The following is a 21,172-nucleotide window of genomic DNA, read 5'->3' as shown; positions in this document are numbered from 1 at the left end:
ACCAGGGCCACTACTCAAACAGATGTATGCACACTTATGTTTATTGTTACATAATTCATAATAGTAAAGAGATGGAAGCACCTCGAGTGCCTATCAATAAATAAATGGATAGAAAAAACCTATGGTACATCCGCACAATGGAATACTATGCATTACTGAAAAAAATAATGAACTCATAAAACATTATACAACATGGGTGACCCTGTAGGACATTATGATGAGTGAAATATCTCAGACACAAAAGGACAAATACTGCGTAACACCATTGTTATAAAGCAGGACTGACATGGGGGCTTGGGAGGAGAGTAGGAAATGAATGGATAGATGAGGAACACTTCATTGGAACAGATGAAGGAAAGAACTGTTTAAAAGGAACATATGATTAGGCACATGTATGACAACAGTTTAGATTAAGTGATACACTGCAAAGAGGTCTGGAGGAATAGGAGGGGAATGGGTGGGAAGAAATTGTGCCACAATGAGTGAATATTAAAAATAAAAAAGTAAGTAGACTGAAGGAGAAGGAAGGAAAGTATGCTCAACAAATGAATGAAAATCCAATTTTCTGTAAACTTTCATAAAAACCACAATTGAAATTTAAAAAACTGTAGACTGATAAAGGCTAACAGTGGGTTGAGGGCATTCTGCTACATGGAGTGATATTGTAGGTCACAAACAATGGCCAATGTCCCCGTCATGTGGCCATAGAAGAATCTTATTTCTTCAGGAGACAAGAAATTCATTCATTAAAGCAAAGCTCATTCATTGAGTGGTGGTATTGTTAGGTGATGTCACCATGACTTACAGAGACCCCCCATAGGGAGCACCAGATTAAAAGCTCACCTATCCTGTTCCATAATCTTGATTCCTGCCATGCTCAACTTACCGTGGCAGACACTGTGCCATCCATCTCACTAAGGGTCTTCTATTCTTTAATGAGCCTCTGTTTTTCTCACTGTGACATCTTTTAAAGGCTTAGCCCCTCCTCACAACATGCCCAAAATGTGTGAGATGAAGTTTTAACATCCTTGTCTCTAAGGAGCACCTTGGCTCCATGTCCTCCAAGAAAGGGTTTTGGTCCTTTTGGAATTCTGGGGCATAGTCAGTACTCACACGCGTAATCAAAAGGCATCAATTCTTTGGTCTTCTTTACTCACTGTCTAACTTTCACATGCGTATAAAACAATTGAAAATGCCAAGACTTAGATCAGGCACACTTTAGTCTTTAAATTAACATTCTTCATTTTGTAAAAGGAATAAAATATTTGTGGTTTTTTGTATATACTTTTTTTATTATGATTTTAATAAAAGTTTACAGAAAAGTTCCATTTTCGTTCATTCATTGGTACACATTTTCCTCTGTCCTGCTCTCATTCTCCTCTCCCAATTCATTTTCTTATTTTTTTTTTTAATCATTCGTCGTTGCACAATTTAATCTCCTCCCTCTCTCTTTTTCCTTTCCAGGTCCACTTTGCAATGCACCTTTTATTCTGGACTGCTGTCATTTTAAAGTAGTCCTCGACACAAGATTTTCCCAATGCAACACACCTTTTGATTTCTTGACTGCTGCACTGGTTGACCATGCAAGTAAAACAATATCATTAACAACTTAAATATTTTCTGCATGTATCACAATGTCATAATGTTTCCAACTGTTCAGTTGTGAGGATTTTTGTTTCCTTGATATTAAGATGCAATTCAGATTGATGGTTTAACTTTTTTAAATCTTTTCAGTAAGTACTTAAAGTCTTCACTTTCTGCAAATAAAGTTGTATTATGTGCATAACACAGGTTGTTGATTAGTCTTCTTTCAATCCTAATGCCACATTCTTCTTCATATTTTCTAGTTTTTGGAATAATTTGTTCTGTGTACAGATCAAATAGGTATGGAGAAAGGATTCAACCCTGACAAATACCTTTCTTGGCATTTCTTCTTTTGTTGGGGCAACCACTTCTTAGTGTACGTATAGATTTCTCATGAACACAGTTAAGTGTTCTGGAATTCTCATTCTTCTCCATATTATCTACATTTTATTATGATACAGACATGCAAATGTCTTTACATAGTCAATAATTCACAGGTAGGATGACATCAAGGACATTATCCATGTAGATCATTACAAGAATAGGGAAGAAAGAAAAGACCAAAATGGATATCAAAAGAGATTCTGAAACTTGCACTGGACTGTAAAGATGGCAAAACAAAGGGAAGAAAGTATCAAGTAAGAGATCTGAACATAAGATTTCAAAGGGAAGCTTAGAAGATAAAAGCAAAATATAATAATGGAATGTGCAAAGATCTAGATTTAGAACACCAATAAGAAAGAAGTCATGGAATTTTTCAAGCTGAAAGAAATGGAGAACTAACTCAAGCTGATGGAGTACCTAATCTAATTCAGATACTGTGTATTTCTAGCATTGAGAAAACAATAGTGAACAAAGAATAAAATTCTCATCTCTTGGAGAAGTGGCATAGAGACAATAACAAGAAAAGATGAATACATAGAGACAACATAAAAATGAAGTGTGGAGAAAAAGGAATAAAGGGTAAAGAGGAAGGTGACACAAAAAGTCCAGAAAAGACCTAGTTAATCACTCCTATATAGATTGGTGTTATTTATCACTGTCAAGTGGATTCCAAGCTACCCTGCATTACAGAGTTGAACTCCTCCAAGGTTAAAATCTTTATTTTATTCTAGATTACTAGATCACAAGTCCTAGGTTTGGGAGGTCTGGTGGCCTGTGGTAAGAAGCTGCACTGCAATTTCAAGGACATGTGGTTCAATTCATTAAACTGCTCCAAGGGAGAAGGATGTGCAATGCCTCCTACACAGTAACTGCCTCTGAAACGTGTCAGCTATAGGTTGGTCCTGACTTGATGGCACACAGCAGACCTTTTTTCTATGAACTTACTGGTGAGTTCTAAGCTCTGACCTTTCAGCTGGAAATGAAGCACTTAACTATCATGTCACCAGAGTTCTTTTGGAAAAACTTACAGATACATCCCCCTTGTTAAAGAAGCCCTTGTGGAATAATGGTTAAAGAATCCCATGCCTAGTCAAAAGGTCAGCACTTCAAAGCCACCAGCTGCTTCTCAGGAGAATGATGAAACTGAGTTTCTATATATACATGTACTGGCTCAGGAACCCAGTGGGCAGTTTGTCCAGTGGGGTCTCTTGTTGTTGTTAAGTTTTGTTGAATAGAGGATGGCTCATAGCAACCCTATGAACAACAGATCCGAACTCTTCTAGCCTGTGCCATTCTTGTCATCTTCCAGTTGGGTCCATTACCACTGACTTTGTACTAATCCCTCTCATGGAAGGCTGTCCTCTCCTTCACTGACTCTCCACCTTCTAAGCTGATGCCTCTCTCCTGAAAACACATCCAAGGCATGAGGTGAAGCTTCACCACTTTTGCCTCCAAGGAACACCTGGTTGCAATGGAGTCTCTGAGTGGGAACTGACTATATGACAGTGTTGTTTTGGTTCGGTTTATAAAAGCATGCTTATTTTGTCTTGTTAGTTTGTTGTATAAAAAATATTTTAAGCTGTCATAACTGAATCACATCTTTTATATCTACCAACTCTGAACATAGCATCTAAATCAACTTTGCTTCTTCCTTTTCTCTTGAAATATGTACACCAAATATAATCACAGTAATCTTGGAAAATTTCTGTGGCAGATTTCCTCTGTGTTGTTCTTACTGTTTGTGATTCAGTTTCTTAGTATTGCTGTAACAAAATACCACACACATGTGGCTTTAAAGAACAGAAATATATTTTTCTAAGTTCAGGGTAGAAATCTAAATTTAAAGCACAGGCTGCAGGGGATGCATCTCCTTCACCTTTGTTGTTGTTGTTGTTTGTTGCTATCAAGTTGATCCCGACTGCTGAGGCCCCTAGTGCCCAGAGCATAATTATTCCATAGGATTCCCAAGGCTGGAAGCTTTTGGAGGTGGATCACCAGACTTTCCTTCTACACACTTTTGTTTGGGTTTGATCTGCCAACCATTCAGTTTGTAGCCAGGAATTATCAACTTATACTACTAGGAACTCCACTCAAGTTACTGTAGCTGCCAGGCAATCCTTGGGATTCTAGAGTTTATAGTTGCCTATTTTTCCACCATTATATAATGTCTACCTTCTTATTATGTCTGTGTCTGCTTTTCTCCTTTTATAAGATATTCAGAGAAGGATTAGATGTAGAACACTTTTGCACAGCAAAACACTTTTCCCCTAAGAGAAGACTATTTACAGGTAAAAGGGTACAAATTCCAACATTAGTTTTCTGGACAACACAATTTAATGTCTTCAGAGATTTCATTTTGTTCTCTAATTTTGTTTGCTTTTTTTGGGCTCCCTTTTCCTTGTCTGCAGGTACCGGAGAAAAAAAATTACACTATTATACAAGTAATTGTCTTTTTTATTCAACAGATTAATTCCATAAACTCAACCTACAAATTTGCTGCATTATTTTTCTGCATTAGTGGGGCTCTGGCCAGCAAAGCAGGAATGTAAAAGAAAGATGAACACGAGAAAAGACCAGCTACTGAATTTGTCTTGTCTGAGAGGAATGACATTGGGGTGTCATGACTGATACTGAAGGAAGGACAGAAAGCTAGCAGAACCAGAAACTACCTATAACAGAGGGAGTTGAAGCAGGAAAAGAAAGGAAGAAGAGGAGCAAGTGAGCCTTCAGCCTACATTCATGTATTTAACAGACATATACTGAGTACCTGGATACGCTAATCCCTGCAAAAGGAAGACAGACACACAGAAGAGTAAAACCCAGCTTACTCGTGAGAAGCCCAGGGAAAGAATAATGATGGTTGTCACCAAATTTCATGTAGTGCAACACACACATACACACACACACGCTCAGCTCATTAACATCAGTAGAATTATTGTCCTCTTTGGTCCAAGAAAGTCCAAGTTTATGTCTGTTGTCTAATGGTACTTAGTGGCTGAGTAGGTAAGGAGTTGTGCTGTCAACTCAATGGAAGGTGGTTCGAATCTACCAGTGGTCATAGTTTGGGGAGCAAAAAAGAAGATAAACTATCTATGAATGAAAGGAGTGGGAAGGGAAAGGTTTGAGGAAGGAGTGACGTGAGAATGTATTTAAATTGGATTAAAACGGGATTTTCCCAGATGATATTCTGCTCTCCAGCTTGACTTGAATTCGTAGCTAATAGTCTCTGTTTTTAACAAAATGTCTATCATGTAACAAAAGTGGGAGAGGAAAATGGGGGTGAGTAGCCTTAGTGTAAGCTCATCCTTATTACTGACATGCGGGCAGGTGACTTCACCTGTCTTAGCCCTACTTCCTCTTCTATAACACACCATACCCTGATAACTGGTTTTGAGGTACCCAGTCTGGGATCTGGTGAGTCAACTTCCTCAGTCAGTGTTAGTTGCTTTTCCCATGCACTTATCAGTCACCACAATAAATCACTTCATCTCCCTGGGGCTGTTTCCTCCTCTTTCAGAGGGAGATAATGACACCTAACCTACAACCTCACAGGATTGTTTTGATAATCAGAGTCAATATATATTATGGCACTTAGAATAAAAAGAGGATAAATTATTAAGCAGAGGCAAAATAAGACTATTAGCATCATCATAATTATTATTGTCGTTACAAATAATCAAGGCTGCACCTGACTCACCTGTCTTTGAGAAGTTTAACACTAAATCATCAAGTCTTACACTGCAACTTAGCCAGAGTTACTGCCTGGACCAAACTGCTCATTTACTTGCTTTAACAGTTTTTCTTCACTAATCAAAGCTTTGGGCTCCATGAGACTTCATAAGACTTGTCAAAAAAAAGTTTCCATTCTCCTTCCTGATTTTCTTAAGCTTGCATCTTAGCAACCCTGATGGTGCTGTGGTTAAGTGTTTTATATGCTAACTGAAAAGTTGGCATTTCAAACCTCCCAGCTATTGCAAAGGAGAAAAATCGCAGTCTGCTCCTGCGAATATGGGCAGCCTTTGAAACCCTGCGGGTTCTATTTTGACCCAGGCAGTCCCTAAGAGTCAGAAGTGACTCAGCTGTAATGAGGGAGTTTTATGTCCTTTGATTTTTTTTTCTTTTATTTTGGTGCCCGAAAGGACTACAGACAAAAGGCAATGGTAACTCAGTCACAAAAGAACAGATACTGCATAAGCTTGCTACTGTGGAAATAGGAGGGTTGATGAGAGATTGAGGGTTGTGGAGGACAGAAACACAAGTGCAAATAATGAACACTGCAAGGACAGGACAGGGAGGACCACCCAGGGAAGAACTGAGATGAGGACAAGACAGCTATTGCAATTAGCAAATAGGAACAAGTTACGTGTAACCGTTCAAAAGGGGAAAGAGGTGCAGAAGGGAGAGGGGATCACAAGAATAGCAGAGAATAGAGGGTGAATGAGTGTGAAGGAAGAGGCAGGGTGCAATGGGAACTTGATGACACAAGGTGATATAAGTCATACAACAATAGTAATTCTACAAAACACACTATGTATAGAAATGATTGTATAAAACAAAATGTGCATGAATGAAACAATGTATATGAATAATTATATAAATGTGATTATGAAAAGCACAATGTAAATGAAAGTAGCATAATGTGTATGAATACTTGTATGCAAACCAAAAAAAGTTATGACTATACTCACACTGTCACTCCAACAGAACTTTGTCATATACGTTGAAGTCTAAACTTCTAGTGTCTGTTAACAGGTAGTAGAAACCGAAACTCTGAAGATATTTTCCGTTATATTAACATGAAGTCATACTGGAGCCAGATTAAGTCCCAATATTCCATTATTCTGGTGGCATAGTCCATAGGAAGTTATGACACTAACTCAACGGCCACATCTGTTTTATGGCTCAAATCCATGAGAGATTCTGAGAGAGGAGGGCATGCAGTCCTCCTTTCACGTGACTGACAATGTTGAAAACCTCACAGACAGTTGTTACGAGAAAGAATTACCTTGATGGCAATGAGTGAGCATGATGTCATTGTAAAAGAGGAAAAGATGAGCTGAGACTGGGAGAGGACACAATATGATGCTGTGCTACATAAATAACTAAGAAATGTCTGTAGCTAAATCTCCAGTTTGGAGCTTCAAGTGTGAAGCAGTTGGATTCTGGAGGGTAGGTTCTCCTGATTTAGTTGAAAGCTGAGTGTAAACTGTTGAGTCGGTTTTTGTTTTGTTAACAATCATGTGTAAGCTGATTGATTGCCTGGATTTAGTCAACAATCAGCTGTGGGCTGGAAGCCTCTTGTTTAAGACAATCAGGACCTTGTGGGCAGTCCTTTGTGTTTAAAAATTAGTTGGGCCCTCTGGCCTGCTATTAGTTGTCTTTGGGAGGAACACTGTTCTAAGTGGTACAATATTTGTCCGTCAGTTTGCTGTACTGAGATAATTTGAGGTTCCTGTGATACTGAATGCTGTGCCACTGGTGTGTCAAATGCCGTAATAGTTACCCATGGTGGACAGTGTTTAGTAGATGTCCCAGATTAAGACAGGCTTAGAAGCAGGATTGGCATCCACTTCTTAAACAACAGGGCTTTGGAAACTCATGAACATTTAGTTATAGAACAGGGTTCAGATCTTTTTTCATAGTGTCACTATGAGTTGTACTCAACTCAATAGCACCTAACAACAACAACATCAGAAGCTAGGAAGGAGATACTATTTGCATGACTGACTGGTTATTTCCAATATTGTAAGATATTTATGTATATGTGTTTCCTCACCACTCAATACATACTATACAATACCTTCCATGGACTCATTCCCTTGAGTATCCAAATTAGGACTTTACTCAGTGTGATAAACAATAAAGAGCTACAACACAGCCAGTAACTGTGCTTCCCTTCCCTGTATCCTCTTCTGCTATTTCAACTAAAAGGACCCCACATTGTCAATTGATACTAAGCATCTTGCATAATTACTTGTCATTAAACTGTAGCCATTGGTTTCTCTTTCTTTTTTTTAAGTACTCTTTATTGCCTAATCGTGCATCATCAGCAGTTTTCTTTATGGTGGTGTTCATTATTGTCCTTGCAATAATCCTGTGCCCTGTCAGGCTTCCCCAGTATGAGGTTTCCCTTCCTCTCCATAGAGTTTGCTTTTCACTGTAGCTGCCGAGCCGCATAAATCAATACAATGCACACCATAAACACCACAAGTGCTAACCCTGCCAATTGGCTCTCTTTAATTGGTTTCAGCTAAAAACTTATAAACCTATTTGAAGTGAAAAGGCAGACAAATCAAAGGCAAGATGAATGACCCAAAAGCCCTTGCTGAGCGTGGGACGGCCAGCACCAATGTGGTATTTTCCATCTCTGTCATAGTATTTAGCATTTCTCTCTTGATGTTATTCACTTCTCAGGGTTTATACATCCATAGCCTCCACATTTATAATTGTGGAAAGGAAAGCTTATATATTTTAAAGGCTGAATGGCACACTTCGGTAACTGTGTTAATGAAAAAAGTAACCTATATTATTTTTAGAATAATATTCCTTACAATTAGTGCTAAATTCATAGTTTGTCATCACTACCACATTTAAAAGTAACCACAAAGCCTTGATGAATTCCCTCTCAAATGTCACATACAAATGGGAGATTTGTTAGACATTTCTTTATCATCACACTGTGTTTTAAAGGACCTATGGCTTTGTTTTTCTTCAAAATTAGTTTACTTTTTGATCTGCATTGCTGCAAGGATAGCCTGTAGTTCAGAAATTGTCCATTGGTTTATCAACAGTGACAACAGTGCCCGAGGTACAGATCTAGCTTTCCACTGAGGCTAACAGAAGTGACTGCAGGAAGACATTTCACCTGAGGCAGTCCTGGCCAGAGGTCCCTGGAATAGCTGTTCCACTAAATAACTGCTCCAAGTTAGAGCTCACCTCTTTCTTCCCCTTGCCTTAGGTGGATGTTCTAATCAAACAAATGACTCAGTCCATTATCAGGGCCAATGAGCCAGGAACTCTTTTCTAGAAGCTTCCAAATCTTGTCAAGTATGCAGTGATATTTGAATAGAAACAGTCACATGGCCAATAAGAAAATTTGAAAATGTGTGTTAAAACAATTACAGAGAAATCATATGGGTGGAAGCACACCAACCTGACACCATAGGAATGCATGTCCAACTGTAGATGTGTGGGCACGTGGACATGAACTCAAAGTCGGAGGAAAGACACTTCCCCTGAGCACGCATTCTGGAACAATAGACACAAGTCTCAGAGGCAGGGCCAGGTCGTAGGCAGATGCCACCTTTAGATCAACACCAGATTTGAACTTTGCGCATCTTGTGCCAACCTCATGCTCTCTAATATGCTCAAGCCCTTTGTTAGAGTCACTATCTATTACTTACATTGCTGTTGTTGCTGTGTACTCTCAAGTCAGAACTGACCCATAGCTGACCCTGGGGTGGGTTTTCATTAGCCCCCCCCCCCCATGAAAAGCAACCAGAAGCTTTTTCAGGGATCACTGTGAAGCTGTATTTTTAGTCAACTTCTCAAGATAGTGAGAATAGTACAAGACCTAGCTCACCCAGGGTTTAGATCTCCTCAGAAGGAAGATACCTCTTGATCAGTTTCCATTTACTAATTCCAACTCAGGGCAACCTCACGTGTGTGGGCAGACAGCTGTGCGTCCGGTATTGTCAGTGACTGGCTGGAAAACGGATCTTTTATCCAAGGCACCTCTGGGTGCACTCCAACTGCATCTTTTGACTTAACATCCCAGGGCTTAGCCATTTGCATCACCTGGGAACTCCATCTAGAATATCGTTAAACCTAACCAGTCAATCTGGGCCTCAGAAAGGGATGCACAGTACATCTCATCTCATCACAATACAACGTAAGTAAAGTTATTCTTAAGAATCCAGCCAGGGTTCTCTATTTGACTTTAACCTCCCATGGTGACAAACGGACCAACACTCTTTAACACTTCCAAACACTTACCACAGACACTCAGAAGCATCTCCACATCGATTTCTCCCATTTCAGAATGCCTTCAAAATAGTGTTCTCAAGTCTGTGAATCAGAATATTTGTAATACCTTGTATAATTTATTTCAAAGTTTAACTCAAGTCTATGTAATTGCCAGGGTGTTTATGGAGGTAAAGACCATTGAGTATTTAATAGCTAGCAATAAGCAATTTTTTTAAATTTCAGAAAATGCTTACTTTTGTAGTTTACTAATTTACTAGGAATTAAAGAAAGAAAATGTGTTAATGAATTGAGTTCTTTGATTCATACTGCAAAGAGCTGCCAGGGGGTTTCCAGACGTGAGCTCACCTGAATGTTCAGAGGGCTATCAATTACCTTTAATTTGTTCATAAACACACAGAAACAGCTTGTTCTTCCCATCATTGAAATTTCCCTCCTAACTTTCTCTTCCATTCTAATATCCATATCTCCACCAAAAGAAAGGAAGAAAATCTCAGCTTTGGCAGATGCAGTGTTGACAATCCCCATCTAATTGCAGGCTCATTAAACGGAGATGTTGAAAGTGGAATTCTTCTGATCTACCATTCCACGTCTCCTTTTCCTCATTTCTTTTCATGGCTTAGTTTATGTATCATCTTTAAAGTAAAGATAAATCTCTACAGGAAAAGCAAAATATCTCTCTAATACAAGTATATAAATAGCTTAACCTTTCCATGAAAATAGTTTTTATTTAGCTAAATAGCTTAAATTTTAATACCTATTGAAAGAGACTAAATGCAAGACTATAGCAGGTAGAACAACTGCCAATTTCTAGTCACATAATTAATGTACGCCTATGCCAGAGTTCCACTGTCAAACCTGACTAATGTCAATTGTGCCTTGGGTTCCTAAGACTGTAAATCCTGACAGGAGAAGTCCAATTCTCTTTCTCCCAAATATCAGTGGATTCAGATCACGAAGCTTTTGCTTAGCAGTCCAACATATAAAAACCTGAAACCTCTGGGCCCTCTGATGTTGGTGTATTGTGGTGTTGGCCAAGAACACTAAATGTGCCACAGAATGATAATAAAACAAGTAAATCCATCTTAGAAGATGGGTAGCAAGAATGTTCCTTGAATGTGAGGATGATAGGACTTCATCTGTTATGTTTTGGACATATTATCATGAGTGGCCAACCCCTGGAGAAAGACATCAGTCTGAGTAAGGTAGAGTATCAGAGAACAGCAGAAGATTCCCAACAAGACACATTGGCATGATGACTCAATTCGTTGTCGTTAAGTTGGAACTGACTGACAGCTGATCATTCAGTAGGTTTTTGGAAGACAGTAAGCACATGGAAGAGGACTGTCCATCTCCCCCTCTGCACCCCCAAGAACCGCTGGTGGATTTGAATGGCCAGAAGGTGTTGCCTCTGGGTCAGCAGCACAATTCCCCATTGACTATGCCACCAAAGTTCCCTTTCTTACAGCTTAGGAAACTGCAAGTCTGAATCCAGAACGCAAGTTCCAAGCACAGAATTCTTTCTATGTCAGCTCAGGAGTAAGGTCTTTGTCTGTTCCTTGGAAATTTTCACCTGCCTTGGCACCTACATTTCTCTTTGCTTGCTTATTTGTATCTTTTCTATATTGCCGACTTACTTGTTCTTTTCTAGCTCAGGAGAGTTTGGTTCAAGAAAAACTCTACGAATCTTGCACATTACTTTATCAAAGGCATCCCATTACTAAATGGAATTATAACCACAAGCGAATGACTACTACTCATTGCCATTAAGTCAGAATTAACTCATAGCTTGTCCTCCAGTAGGTTTTCCAAGGTCATAATTATCACCAGAGGAGATTGTCTATCTGGCTCCCTCAGAGCACTTCAGAAATTTGACCCACCTAACTTTGGATTAGCAGTACTACTCCTTACCTGGTAGACCACCAGAGCTCTCTAACCTCAGGTTGTTTTTGTGTGCTGTGGAGTCAAAACCAACTCATAGCTGATCCTCCAGCAAGGTTTCAGAAGGTGTAAGTCTCACGAAAGAGATTATCCTTTCTCTCATGGAACAGCTGGTGGATTTCAACCGTGTGCCTTTGGGTTAGCGGCATGATGATTCCTTACCCCTATGCTACCAGAAATCACAACAGTTATTTTTTAAGAATGTAATTTAATCTATAACAAGTCCTAACTGAGGGGTTGGAGGATTGTGTCAGCTAAGAGTTCCCACAGAGGACAAGTCTGCAATGACACCCATGGAGTCACCTACTGGTATCAGTTATACTAGAGTCATCATGTGGTTCCTTTGGTCTATATGATGGCTGAGAGAGCTGAGGATACATATTTGAGGCTTACTGTAAACATACCAGTGCTGCTTTTCGTCTTTATACACACACACTGATGTTCACTATCTTTAAAACTACCCTACATCAAAAGAAGCCAATGATAAGGCATCCAATATGGCGTCAATCCTTAAAAAAACAACAACAACAAACAAAACAACAAACAAAAACAGGAAAAAAGAATGACATCTTTTAATTTCTAAACACTACTGCTGCTACATCCATGGTACCAGAAATTTAAAAAAAAAATTAAAAGATGTATTGCATTAGGAAAATCTACTGTCAAGTACCTCTCCAAAGTGTTAAAGATGTCAATTTGAAGGCGAAAAGGCACCTGATCCAAGGCATGGTCTTTTCAATTACTTCCTGTGTATCTGAAAGTTTGATGATTAATGAAGATTGTGGATGAAGAATGAATGCCTTTGAGTTGTGATGTTGGAGAAGGGTACTGAATACCCCATGGACTGCCAAAAGAACAAACAAGCCTGCTTTGGAGGAAGTGCACGAAAGGGCTCTCCTTGGAGACAAGATTGGTGAAACGTCATCTCATACACTTTGGGACATGTTAGGAGGAGCTAGTCTTTGCCAAAAAGACATCATCTTGAGAAAAGTGAAGAATCAGAGAAAGAGGAGTAGAAGAATCCCAACAAAATGAATTGACACAGTGACTTGTAACAATGGGCTGACGCCTGTCAGAAATCACGAGGATGGTGCAAGTAGGGTAATGCTCAGATCTGATGTTTATAGAGTTGCTTTGAGTCATAGTCGACTCATGGCATCCCTACACAATGTATTCTAGTCAAATGGCATCTTCATAATACTAGTACATTTTCTTTCTTTTTTAAAAACTGCCTTATTTGTTAGGAGAAATTCATATATCCACCTTTCCTTGTGATTTCATCACTGTTCATATTTACTCCAGAGGTCCAGACAATGTGCCAAAGAAAATGTCCCAACCACTTCCTCTCTCCAATCTAAATGTCATTCTTTGAAACAAAGGTCCCCACTACATTCAAAGACTCCAGTGCTGCTTATGTAGCTCTGGAGAGCCTCATGTTTCAAGCGAATTCGTATAGTGTTCCCTTGAATTTAACTAGTACTTTGCTTGTTATAGGGCAGCAAATGAAGAAGACATAATGTGGCAATATTATTCTAGAAATTTCCCCTTCCTTATTATCTTGTAAAATGTCAAACAAAAGCAAGTTTTAATCTTTTAATAAGAACAGTGCAGCATCAAGTGAGATTGGCTGAAGTTCTGAACAGCATTCCCTGTTGGCTTCCAAAATAAATGCATCAACATTCTTATTTAGCACCACCTGCAAGAAAAGTCTATGGTCAGCATTCAGACTCAATAATGGAAAAATGAAAATTATTAGTTAGAAAATAAGTTTCAGGATCAGGTCTGCAGAGGATAGCCCTAAACAATAGAAAACATTCCCCTTGGAGACAGACTCTTCAGAATATATCATCAGCAGGCTGTATTTGGTATTTTTGTATTAGCTGAATTCCCTTTTGAATCACACTCATTCAACTAAATCAAAAGGCTTTGAAATAGAAATTCAACTTTATGAACAAAAATATATTCTTTATTGTTGTAGTGTACCATTGAGTCAGAACTGACCCATAGCTGACCTTTCAGTGGGTTTTCAGAGACAGTTAATTGGACAAGAGGAGATTGCCTATCCTCCTGTGGAGCAGCTGGTGGATTCAAACTACGTGCCTTCAGGATTGCCATGCTGTTTCTCACCACTAGGCCAATGTTGTAATCACTGCCAGCAAAGAGGAGATGTATCCTGAAATACAGTGCTCGCAACAATAGGATAAAGTCCATACGTTTACAAAGAACACCAGTTAATAAGATTACTCAAATTTACACTCAACTACTAATGCCAAATATAAAGCATTTTAAGTCTTTATCAACTTCTGTAGTCTGAATTTGATAGAATATGCAATCCAGATTCATTGATATTTAGTGCTGACTGGCCACAAAACTACAAATTGAATGAGTTGAGTAATTATTACATTCACGTAGAATGGCATAGCATGCAGGAGCAATTATTTTGTAAATAACTACCTAACTTGGGAGGGACTGGAGAGCATTTGCTGAGTGAACTAACTCAGTCCCATAAAGATAAATTCTGTATAAAATCATTATTGTAGAATGAGTAGGAAGATACAAGGGGTGGGGGGCATGAAGCAGAGGGGTGAGGATGGGAGGGAGGAGTTAATCATAGGGGTCATACAATTTGACAGCGGAGGGGGGAGTGAAGGAAATGGAAAAATCCAGTGTGAAAAACAATGTATTCAAATTCTGTAAATAAACCAGTATTAAAAATTTTTTAAAAGTTTGAAACAGACAAAACATTTCTCAAGCTCACTGCTGATTATAAACTCAAATGGATTATAACTGACTTTCAGTTGTGATGATGAGACTATAAATAGAACAGGGGGAGATTACCCATATTCTCCCTTATAATCACCAGTGGATTTGAACCGCCAAAGAACCTAGGCCTCTGGCTCAACACTACAGCTCCCAACTGGATATGTGGCCTTGGTGTTGGAAATAAGCCCAGAGACCAAAGAATAGACTTTTAAAAGACCAATGGCTTACGGCAAGTACATTTTACAAAAAAATTTTCAATGATTGAATTTTATTTTGGTTCATAATCAGCACCCATGGAAGAAGCAATCAAACAATCAAAACACTTGCTGCATTGTGCAAACTCACCATCAAAGACCTTTTTAAAGAATCAAAGGGTAAGAATGTCAGTTTAAAGACGAATGTCCACTTGCCTGAAACCATGACATCTTCAGTTTTTTCCTGTACATGTTAAAGTTGAACAATAAATAAGGAGACCAAAGAAGAATTGATGACTTTGAATCCTAACACTAGTGAAAAGTATTTTGGGGGGCTGCCAAAAGAACAAACAAATCTGCCTTGGAGGAAACACAGCCAAGGCCGTATCTCCAGGCTTATCCTTGGAGATGAGTATGGTGAAACTCCATCTCACATACTTTGAGCATGTTATCAGCAGACACAGTCCTGGGGGAAAAAAAGAGGTCATTCTTGGGAAAGTAGAAGGTCAGAAAAAAAGAAAGGAAAACCCTCAAAGAGGTAAATTGACTCAGTGACAGCAACAATGGACTTGAGTATGGTGGAGAGTGTAAGAACAGCGATACACGGCAAGGTTTCAGTCTGTTGTTCTTAGGGTCACTGTCCACAGAGTCATAGTTCACTTAATGCCACTAAGCAACCACAGCACATGTATGGACTTCATCAGATGTTGTTATTTTTAGATGCCGTCAACTTCAGTACGACTCATAGTGACCCTGTGAACAACAGATCTAAACCTGTCCTATCTGTGTCATCCTCACAATCTCTGACATACTTGAGCCCATTGTTCTTTTGGCACTCCATGGGATATTCAGCACTCTTTTCCAGCACCACATTTCAAAGGCATCAGTTCTTTTTCTGTCATCCTTATTCATTGTCCAGCTCTCAGTAGCATAGCAGTGATTGAAAAGACCATGGCATGAACTGGGTGCACCTTAGTCCTCAAAATGACATCAATTGATACTAAATAATTTAGAGAGATCCCTACAACTATAGACTTTCTCAGTGCAATACATCTCCTGATCATAACAACTCCATCTGTGAAAATAAATAATGAAAAAGTTCAATATTAGCAATCAAAATAAGCCCAAGAGTCAACTTTGAAAAAAATTATAAGTTGTTTTTATGAAAGTTCAAATTGAAGTTGAAGAAATTGAAAAAGTCAAGAGAGCCAAAATACAACCTTGAGTATATCCAAGCTGAACTTATAAATCATCTCAAAAATAGATTTGGGCATTGCACACCAATAGTCACTGAAGATTAGATGAGCTGTGGGAGGACATTAAGAAAATAACATCATTTAAAGAAAACAAAAGGTCACTTAGAAGACAAGAAAGAAAGAGCAAAATGGATTTAAAAATACAGAGTGAAACTTTCTCTTTTAGAGTTATTGAGGAAAACAGAAGAAACAAAGAGAGCTGAATAGAATACCCAGAGAAAGACAAAATAATAATACTCAAGAAGACAAAATAAAAACTACATATAATGAACTGTGCTGAGACCTTTGGATTACAAACCCAAAAAGAAAAGAAAAAATCACTCTAAGAAAGAATTGAGGAAAAATTTAATCCTCAAAATCCAATACCAAATGATTGCCAAAAAAACCCCAGACAAAACAAAACCCTGAGCACGCAAGAAATATCAAAAGAAAACAGAGGGGACACATAGTCACTGTACCAAGGAACTCTGGTGGCCTAGTTGGCAGGGACTTGTGCTGATAACCCAAACTGGGTGCCTCTCTGGCCATTTGAATACACCAGATGCTCCCTAGGAGGAAGACAGGCAATCTCCTCCGCGTGATTTACAGCTTCCAAAAATCCAGATCATCATGTTTTGGTTTCTGTCCAAAGACAATGAGTTTTCTTGAATACCAAAAAGAAGTAATCAAGGCTCAACACTGTTGAGATGACAGCTCATAGCTCCAAACCCAAATATATCCCTTTTCTTCTGACTGAATTTCTTGCCTCACCTATCCACATCATTCTGTTTCTAGAATTTAACACAGAGAGAATCAATTCATTTCTAAACAGAAAAACAAACATACAATACAAACCAATATCATTTGGTAGCACTAAAAGTTGGAATTGAATGATCTTGAAGTTGAAAGATGTGAAATGTTTCCTTTTTCTTATTTTGCAAAACTTTTGATGCTCACGAACATAGGTAGCACTTGTTTAAAATTCTTCTTTCCAACATTGGATTTGATATCAATGGGTCTCATTGATGTGGCATTATTCTTTTTATAAGATTCCACAGTTATAAAATACATGATGCTATTACTAAGAAAACAGTGAATCAGACTCTAACTACTTGCTAAATATATATACTCTGAATTTAGAGGTGCTAAAATATGAAGGAATACAGAAAAAGTGGGTCCGTTGGACAATGAAATAGGGTGATTCCTTGTCATTTATTGTAACTTCCACACAGTCATTGTGCTGCTGAGAGTTTGGGGACTACGACTGTAAATTTTATGAACGTTCCTTGCCTCCACCTGCTCTTCCTTGCTTTGTTTCAGGTGTCCAAGGACTATGATCTGTAGCTCTTGGGCTTTTATTCCTTCACGAATTCAGCACAGGGCTGGGCTGGGCATAAAGAGAGTACTCAGTTGTAGACTTTTACCTTTTACAAAGTACTTTGAATTATAGACAGAAAGCAGCTCATTCCCACACTACCAGAGGCCTGGAGCATCCAGACGGCAGGCAGAACAGAGATCATCACCTGTGTTTTCCAGAAGAACAGATACACACCAAGATGAAGTGGCCTCACGTGCCTGATGTCTCTCCATGAACAAACGGTACTGTTAGGAAAGTTCACCATTTTCTGGTTCCCAGAACAGTTCTTCCTTTTTTTCTAAAAAAAATTTTTTTTAAATCCTATAACCCTTCTCTGCTCCAAGAATTAAATGTCAAGTCTAAAGGTCTCTCTGTCTGGTCTTTTCTATGTGTCTGGAGACCAAGGAGAATCGGAGTCTCTGAGATGTGACTGCAGGGCCTCCTCCACTGGGAATCTCCCTGCTCGTGCCTCTGGAAGCCACCAAGAAAGCTTCCTTCACCACAGAGTTTCTCCATCTCAGCACTTTCCCACCTCAAAGCCAGCTAGCAAAGGAGCCACGGACATGGCTTTAGGAATTCAAAACCTTATGTGAACATCTTGACACTTTTTTTTCGTGTGTGTGTGTGTGTGTGTGTGTGTGTGTGTGTGTGTGTGTGTTAATGAATCTTAGTTCCTAAAATTCCTGTTCCTTGTTGAGGATGCAGTAGTGAGGGTGGAAGCCCAAAAAAGGGTATGATTCTGTGACCCAGTAGATAACCTTCTCTCTCCCGGGGAACAAAACATTTAAAAGCACATAATATTTTCACTACCTTGTGCTATCCATTAAAGAGAATCTTCTCTAGCAGAAATCAGAGCATTCAACTTCCAAAGATTTAAGAGAGTCGAGGGTTTTCAGGGAAAAATTCCCTTTCTCTCTCTCTCTTTGCAAACTTTTAAGACACGTCTGGTTTTTTGTTTTGTTTTGGTTTTTACTAAGAAGAAGAATTATGGATGTCACGGTGCCTCCCCTTCGAGAGCACTCTCTTTCCCATTAAATAATAAAATATGCTGTGGAGTCTCACAACTCCTCAGACCCAGGGGACATTAAACTGGGCTCATCAAGCACCACCCATGTGGAAAGATATGAATATATTTTTACCTGGCACGTACATATTTCCCCTGCAGCTGCCTCGGAACCCCTGTTTCCTTAAGGACAAGCACTCCTTCCCAAAATACAGGAAAGAAAGAAAAAAGACCTTTGAAGGAGAAGGAGGGAGGAATAGGAAATGGATAAGAGGCTTGAGCATGAGAGAGGGAGTGAGGGAGACAGAGAAAAGCCAAACTTCATTAAAAGGAAGGAGGGAAAAGGGGTTAGAGTATAGCATCATCAAGAACCCAGCACAAAAGGTTTAATGAGCATATATCTCCTAAACTGGGAAATTTTTTTTCATAAAATTGAATTTTTTTATATTGCCTTTCTCTCCATCCAACTCATCTGTGTATTGAATATTGCTCCCCTGCCCCTCCCTTCTCGTCCTGGTTAACGCTCCAACATAGAGTCTGTGTGTAACTCTTTCCTTAGCTGTATATATCAATGGTCTTATCTCATAAGTGTCCTTTTGTGACAGACTTTGAGTACACATTTTGAGCATTGTTTTGTATCCCCCTCAAAGGTGAATGTGTAAGTACCTTAACTCTAGTTGCCAAAGGCCGAGTTTAGGGTCACCTGTTCTATTAATTGAGAACAGTCAAGTGTTTCATTTCTGAATTTCCTTTTCTTCTATTTTTGCTTATGAGGAACCTGTTGAAGCTGCTATGTTGTAGCCGAGGGGAGATACAAATCATTAATTCCATTGCAAAGCCCACTAATTGTCAGATTTTTGTGGAAGACTCTAATTAAATCCCTTAGGAAAGAACACCAACCAGTAGAAAAAGAAAATCACTCATTTAAACAACTCTGCTAAGAGCTTAAAATAGACAGAGAAAAACATCTTAAAAGTGTATCACTACCAGCCTAAAGAACAATAAGTGGACGTGTCCTTATTGCCGGACTTACCTCCCTTCCCAAGGAGTGCCAGCCACAGATGTAGCCAAAAGAATGAAGTCAGAGTACCGGAATTGTACCGAGTGTGACACCCGGGTTTGCCTCAGTGAAATGAGGGCACACATAAGGACTTGTCAAAAATACATAGATAAATATGGACCACTACAAGAACTCGGAGAGACAAGGTGTGTGTGTCCATTTTGTGAGAAGGAGTTGGATGAAGACAGCTTGCTAGATCATTGTGTTGCTCAGCACAGATCAGAAAGGAGATCTGTGTTCTGTCCACTTTGTCGTTTAATACCTAATGAGAATGCCAACAGCTTCAACGGCAGTTTAATAAGACACTTACAAGTCAGTCACACTTTGTTTTATGATGATTTCATAGACTTTAATATAATTGAGGAAGCTTTGATCCGAAGAGTCTTAGACCGGTCCCTTCTTGAATATGTGAATCACCCAAACACCACATAATTGAATAAGAGGAGGAGATCACACAGTAGCACCATTTTTTGAGATGTTGCTTGGACAACTGGAGGGGAATTGTCAATGTTGGATGGGGGCAAAAATGTCCTACACAATTACATGTTAGTACGTGTTTAAAAAAAAAAAAAGTGTCTTTCTTTTTCAGGCAAAGATTTTTTTAAAAAATCAAGAACAGAAAAATGTTGGGCTAGATGATAACATTCTAAGCATCTGAAAGGTAACATCTATAAAAACTTTATGAGATGCACTAAATTTATTCCAGACAAAAATTTTCATCGACTGACTGCATATGAGGTTGTCTTTATTGTCTCTCTTCCTGTATAGAGCTGTCACAGAGATACCTCATGTTCAGCCAATCATGAAAGACTCTTTACAAACGTCACAGAAGAGAGAAGGAGATTGGTCTATCAATTCCAGCCATGTGGCTAAAAGCCCCGCCTCCAGTTCTACTGATAACAGCTAAGGGCAGGGGAGTCACTTTTATGAACCAATCTTCTATGGAACAAATGGTAAATTCCCCCAAACGTAAAATGTGTTTCTCAAAAACCAGGGTGGGGTGAGAGAGAATTAAGCCTGAGCCCTGAGACCTCCAAAAGGTGAATGAAAGAAGATGGTTCTCCCTAACTTCTGTGAAATATCTTTCCCACACGTGTAACTACGAAAGGAGACATTAAAATCATGTTGATGGTAACACGGATGTCCCAAAACTAGTAAGGCTGATTCCGCATTTGTGCATGTCCTGTCAATATTCACAAACATTACAAGGCCAGATCACCTGCCCAGTGTCATACTGCCTTCAACAAAGATACTTCTCTCTAACCCTCACACCTGCCGTAACCAGAACGAATCCTATTTGTGTGTGTCAGAATAGAACTATGCGCCCTAAGGTTTTCAATGGCTGACGAGCTGGGAGTAGATAGCCAGGTATTTCTTCTGGGGTGCTTCTGGGCACTAAACTTTCAACATGTCTGGTTAACAGCCAAGCATATTAACGATGTAGGGACAACCTTCCTACCTTTCTCCCTCTCCCTCTCTCCTCCCCCCTCTCTCTCCCTCCCTCATCAAATATGAATCAACTCATAACTGAGCCTCCAGCAGGTTTTCGGAGCAGCTGGTGCATCAGAACTGTCTACCTTTGAGTTGGCAGCATGACTCCTTGGAGACTCCAGGAATGTGACAGAAGCTGTCAAGGGAACTCGCTGGAACCCACTGTCCTTCCACTTA

At 39.2% G+C, this 21,172-nt stretch overlaps 1 protein-coding gene across 1 annotated transcript in view; it reads left to right on the top strand.

Moving 5' to 3' along the window:
* The window catches only part of LOC102869375 (E3 ubiquitin-protein ligase RNF125-like), a 79,497-nt gene extending 59,561 nt beyond the window's left edge, over window positions 1-19,936 (top strand). Inside the window, exon 2 of the mRNA XM_006881036.1 lies at window positions 19,421-19,936. Coding sequence (XP_006881098.1) covers window positions 19,421-19,936 — 516 coding nt within the window. The remainder of the gene's footprint in view (window positions 1-19,420) is intronic.
* Window positions 19,937-21,172: the final 1,236 nt, after the last annotated feature.

Source organism: Elephantulus edwardii, unplaced genomic scaffold, assembly GCF_000299155.1.
Source record: "Elephantulus edwardii isolate Elephantulus edwardi_28Jun2011 unplaced genomic scaffold, EleEdw1.0 scaffold00011, whole genome shotgun sequence".
Taxonomy (NCBI): Eukaryota; Metazoa; Chordata; class Mammalia; order Macroscelidea; family Macroscelididae; genus Elephantulus; species Elephantulus edwardii.
The sequence above is the reverse complement of the archived record's forward strand: the minus strand, read 5'-3'. Positions and strand labels throughout refer to the sequence as shown.